General features: G+C 51.9%; 1 protein-coding gene across 1 annotated transcript; it reads right to left on the bottom strand.

The window, feature by feature from the left end:
* Positions 1 to 3,159: 3,159 nt before the first annotated feature.
* LOC120697759 lies at positions 3,160 to 4,207 on the bottom strand. The gene has a single exon (XM_039981080.1). The coding sequence runs from the start codon at positions 4,145 to 4,147 to the stop codon at positions 3,518 to 3,520; it is 630 nt and encodes a 209-aa protein (XP_039837014.1). The 5' UTR covers positions 4,148 to 4,207; the 3' UTR covers positions 3,160 to 3,517.
* Between the last annotated feature and the right edge of the window lie 1,187 nt (positions 4,208 to 5,394).

Here is a 5,394-nt window from a genome sequence, read left to right as displayed (position 1 = left end):
ATATATGCCAATTGTTGAAATGTCAAGTCAAAATTGAAATTCAAAGTTGATGGCATACATTAAGGGGGAGCTCTTATATGGTAGATGTTTATTGTTTCAAGTTAATCAAATGAGCTACATGTGGGTTGTCATCAATCACCAAAAAGGGGGAGATTGAAAGTGATCTAGGCCCCTAAGTGGGTTTTGGTGAATAATGACAAAACACATGTATATTTAATTTTGTAATTGAGCATGTGTGCAGGTGATGAATATGTATAGGTGAATCAAGTGATGACGTATGGCCCCCCAAAAAGAAAATGAAAAGGCGGTGTTTAAGTGTATTCATGATATTAGATTTTATATTTGAAATTTGAGTATAGAGATGCCGTACTATCAAGAGGGACTTGATTCAAGGGTTTCGATTTAAATCTTGTGCTCAAGAGAACCTAGACAAACATCTGTGAGCCACAAAATATACTCAAAAGAGCAAAACTTGAGCTTTCATCCTACCTAACCCGGATACTCCGGGTATAGGGCCGGATACTCCGGACCCCTTTGCCCGGAGTGTCCGGGTGCTGTTCACGGACTGAAAAATTAGGGTTGCCCGGAGTCTCCGGGCATATACCCGGAGTCTCCGGGTAACTGTTCGCCCAACGGCTATTTTTGGGTCAAGGGGTATAAATACTCCCTCTCCTCCTTCATTTCACTCTCTCTTGCCATTCTTTCGAGCTGAACTCCTCCTAAAGCCAAAAGAGAGCTCTCTCACTCCCCTTTCTTCATTCTTGAGTGATTCCTTTAAGGGATTTGAGTGAGAAGTAAGCAAGATCAAGGATTCGTGCTAGTGAGCCTCATTCACACCTTTTGAGCACTTGGTTTTGGTCTAGCCTGTGGATTCAAGTTTGTTACTCTTGGAGTTTTGTGCTCGTAGACGGCTAGGCGTGCTTGTGACTGCTCAATCAAGGTTGTGAGCTGCACAAGAAGTTTGTAAACTACATTCCTCGCCGATGAATCCATAGTAAGTGACCTTGGGCTTGAGAGGTGATCTCGCCCTTGGGAGATGAGCATATGGGTTCTTGAGCACCGTCTCTCGAATCCTTCCTCAACGGAGACGTAGCACCTTCGGGTGTGAACTTCGGGAAATAAATCCTTGTCTCTTTCGTGTTAATTTACTTGATTTCATTGCTATTTGCTTGTGAGACTTTTTTCTAGGGTTTGAGGTCGATCTACTCACTCACGAGTTTCTAGTGAGTTTTGTTTGTTGGATATCAACCTTAAGGAACCCCTGGTACTCGTACTTCAGCTCGATCTACTTTTCATACATAGATTCCTGCAGTTTCTTTTCAGTTTGTTCATACCCGGAGACTCTGGTTATAGCTCCGGATATTCCGGACCACAAAACCCGGAGTATCCGGGCCGAGTCTGCGTCTGATAGATTTTTAAGTGTTTTTAAATTGCAGATTGCATATTCACCTCCATCTAGTCATCTTAAGGTCCTTTCAGTTAGTGTTAAAGTTTTGTAATTGTAGATATTAGTATCTGGATCCAAACTTCCTCTTATATTATTCCGTGATGATGTAAACAGAGTAAAGATAGGCGGCGGCCTGGTCTGCATTTAAATTCTCTTTCTGTGTCAGGGGTGCGGACAAATCCTCGGTCAGACACTGACTGGTCCAAAAAAATGACAGCCACTGAAGTTTACACGCACGAACGCTTCAAGAGCCTTCCCCAATCATCTGTCTGAACAGATCCGACGTCCGCCAGGTTTTTTGTTAAGCAACATGATAGGGATATCATTCTTTTGGTTGAATGGTCTCGCATGGCAAGCATTTAGAAAAAAGCAGAACCGGCATACGTATGAGCGATGAACTGGTCCTCGGTGACACAGCTAGATTTGTCCATTTCTGTAATGCCTGCTGCACTGTTTATGTTTCGGACCATAGGAAGTCCCGGCCATTGTCTTCTCTGGTCAGGGCGAAGTCGACAACGCTGAGACGGAGCGAATTCAAGATGGGCAAGCTAGCTAGAACTATTCATCAGGCTATAATATTTGAGCACTCGACCCGTTACGGCTGTTGGGTTCCTCGTTCAGAATCTGGCCCAACTAGAAACTGAGACCTGCTTAAAATAACGGAAATGTTTCTTTTTCCAAAAGAAAAAAAAGTCCAGTAGAAACTGGATCCCCTCATCGGGCAGGATCCTCTGACGGACCTAAGCCATGCGCAGTGACCAGTGAGCCAGTGACCCAAGCACGTCAGAAGATTTGCTTCCCATCCATCATCGTCCAGCCAGCCAGCAGGCCGGCGCAAACGCAGGCAGACCTTTTCTTCCGTGGTGGATGGACATTGACCATAGCCACGCTTGGCTACCTGGCCTGCGAATAAACTTGTCGCTCCGCGGCACGCGCGGCCAAAAGCCCCCGTCACTGATGTACTAGCAGTGATGTTTACACGCACGGACACTTCCCATTTGAGACGAGCTCGCTCGATCTTCTCCCGGATCAGACCTGCTGAGGTCGCCTCTTCTCTGCATGCTGTTGTTTAACCAGCCGGACATCACTGTCCAGGCAGCGGCAGCTGGGTCTCAACGCCACACATGCCCTGCCGCATTTCTTTTGATAAAAAAACAGACGCACATGCACCATGATTCCCCCCCTGCACGAGCTGGCGGCCATGGCTGAATTTTCTCAAGTCCTCAACCTTCTAGATGGACAGGCAACCCCCAATCCCCACCATATGGTGCCGCGCGATCGCACGCAACGCCGCCGTCCACGTGCGTGCGTTGACGGGGAGAGACCGCAATTCCGACGGCACTCTCTACAGCCAAGCAACCAATGGCCGAAGGCGCCCGCGCATTTTCTCCTCCCTCTCTCCGTCAACGCACTCACGTGCACGTGCCATCTCGCTCTGGAACGTGCACGTCCTCCGCTCTCATCAAACCACATGTCTCCGGGAGTTGGACTGCGGGCCTGCGGCACGCCGCGCGGCCGATGCGATCGGAAAAGTCGCGGCCAAGTTTACCGCCGACGGCGACCGCCGGCTGCGTTCTCGTGCCGTGCGGAGAAAAAAATGTCTCTTTCGATCCCAAGTCGTTGCAGAATGATGAAGAATTGAAGACCAACCAATCCGGAAGGAACTCGACAACAGCTGTGAGCTGTGAAGGTAACAGGTGGTAGACTGGTAGTTGCTGAATAATCTTTCTTTCTTAAAAAAAACGATGCTGAATGATCTCTGAACCATACATACAAAACCAAACCACGGATTTGCTCTGCGGAATTTCTTTAGAATTTACACTTTGCACGCTGCGTCTTTCGCAGCAGGGCGGCTAGCTTTGGTCGCATGCACCCAGAGAGGAACCATGCGACGGCTCTAAATTCTGTCTATAATTCACAGGGCAAGGACGGTGTTACTGGATGCACATCATAATTAACGGCGCTCACAGATTCTCACTCTCGCTACGAGCTAAGGGGAGGAAGAGCGTACACAGCTCCGCTTCCGATCGGGGCAGCAGCGCGTGCATGTCTTTCTCCGGCGAGCTCGCATCACATGTCGAGCAGGTGCTTGGCGGGCATCGGCGCGCCAGCCGCCGCCGGCGGCAGGTGCGCGGCGGAGGCGTGGAGCATGGTGGTGAGCTCCTTGGACGCGACGATGGACTTGTAGATCTCGAGGATGAGCCGCTGCTCGAACTCGGTGGGCGCGCCGTCGCCCCGCGGCGCCGGCAGCTGCTTCGGGCGCCTGGCGCCGCCAGGCAGCGCGAGCGCGGACGCCCGCCTGGCCAGCGCCAGCATGGCGCCCACGTACGCGTCCCGCGCCCGCGCCAGCGCGCGCCGCGGCGCGGCCAGGGCCACGCGCACGCGCACGCGCAGCCGCCGCACGGCGCCCCACCCGCCGCCGCGCCGCGGCGCGCCCAGCTGCCGCGTGGCCTTGCCGCCGTCCGCGGCCTCCACCAGGCGGTGGTACTTGCGCCGGCGCCAGTAGGCGCGCACGCCCCGCGTGAACCGTATCGGGAACGCCTCCGCCTCCATGGACGATGGAACGGGCTGGATCGCTCGCGAGAGGGGGTGGCTGTGGCTGGCCTGGGTTGCTGCCTGGTGGTGCGTGCGAGTAGGAGCTTGGAGGAGGGAGCAGCCAGGCAGGGGACTTTGGTGGAAACTGTGGTGCGGACGCTTCATTTAAGTAGGGACGGAGGCGGAGGATAGGAGGCGGCGGCAGGGGTTGGTGATCCGTGTGAGTGTGTGACCGTGAGCCAGCGGGGGCGGCCCGTGTGAGGTTGTCACTGGGTGATTCTGAGGACACTTCCATTTTTTTTAGTTCAGAAATTAATACTATTTTTTTCAAAATAAAATTTTATTTTAAAAAATTAAAATAATATTTTAAACTAAAGAGAATTGGAGATTTGCGCCCCCCGTGCGCGGCGGTTAGTCGCGGTGACCGGTGACGGGTGGCGTGTTGGCTGTTTGCTCGGAAAGCACGGTGGTGAGCGCGGTGTGACTCGTTTAGGAATGGCTGGCAGGTCGCTCTCCGACCCCTGCGAGCCCCCCAGGGTTTGTACCACCGCTCCTCTCCTGTGAGATGTGAAAGGCATCTTGGGCCGTGTTAACTGTTGACCATCTAGATGAAGCGTTGAATTCCGAAGGAGAAATGTACTCCCCGCATGCGACGCGCGCCGCAAGCAACGTGCAGAAAAATTCAGTGGATTTTTATAAGCTGAAAGATTCTGTTGCCTCGCTCTCCCGGGGACTGCATCTGGTTTACTTGATACAGGTTTGATTTGTAGTATGTATTGCCGCGAAAGGTAAAAGTCAGACAGTTGCCCTCGGGGAAAAAAAAGGTTAGACACGAAGGATCGTGTCAAGTCACGGACCGTGCTAGTAAGTAGGATTAGCATCTTTGGTGGTCAAACTAAACCCGCCGTAGCGAAATAAAGCATGTGATTGGGAGAAGAAGAAGAAGAAGAAGAAGAAGAAGAAGAAGAAAAACTAATCGATGAAGGATTAGATCGTCGGTTGGGGATTCCGTCCGGGGGGCCGGTCAATGGCTTGCTGGAGCACGAGTCTGCGTTGGCGCTGCACGTGTTTGAGATGCCTAGACATGATCCGATGCTCGTTCGCGTTCAAAACACGTGACGTAGCGCTAGAATGATTGTTAATTAAATAAATATACCTGCATTGAGCACACGCACGGTGACGTGGGCGAGATAAGGCGCTCCAGGACGAGGGCGGACGGGGGGATTAGGCTTGGGGGTCACAGCTGCGAGAAATGGATCATCGGGGCATCCCTGCTCATGGCATCTCAGCCGCAGGTGTTGATGTAGGGAAACGGGTAGGCTACGCTAGCATCACTACCGCATAAACCCAAGATACTTGCGAGTAGAAGATCATAGATCGTTACCACTAGACGCGCAGCGCAGCGGAAGAAA

The sequence above is a fragment of the Panicum virgatum genome, chromosome 3K (genome assembly GCF_016808335.1).
Source record: "Panicum virgatum strain AP13 chromosome 3K, P.virgatum_v5, whole genome shotgun sequence".
In the NCBI taxonomy this organism is placed as follows: Eukaryota; Viridiplantae; Streptophyta; class Magnoliopsida; order Poales; family Poaceae; genus Panicum; species Panicum virgatum.
The sequence above is the reverse complement of the archived record's forward strand: the minus strand, read 5'-3'. Positions and strand labels throughout refer to the sequence as shown.

Excerpts from the sequence above, each read along its gene's own strand:
- LOC120697759 (XM_039981080.1), bottom strand. The coding sequence starts at position 4,147 with ATGAAGCGTCCGCACCACAGTTTCCACCAAAGTCCCCTGCCTGGCTGC.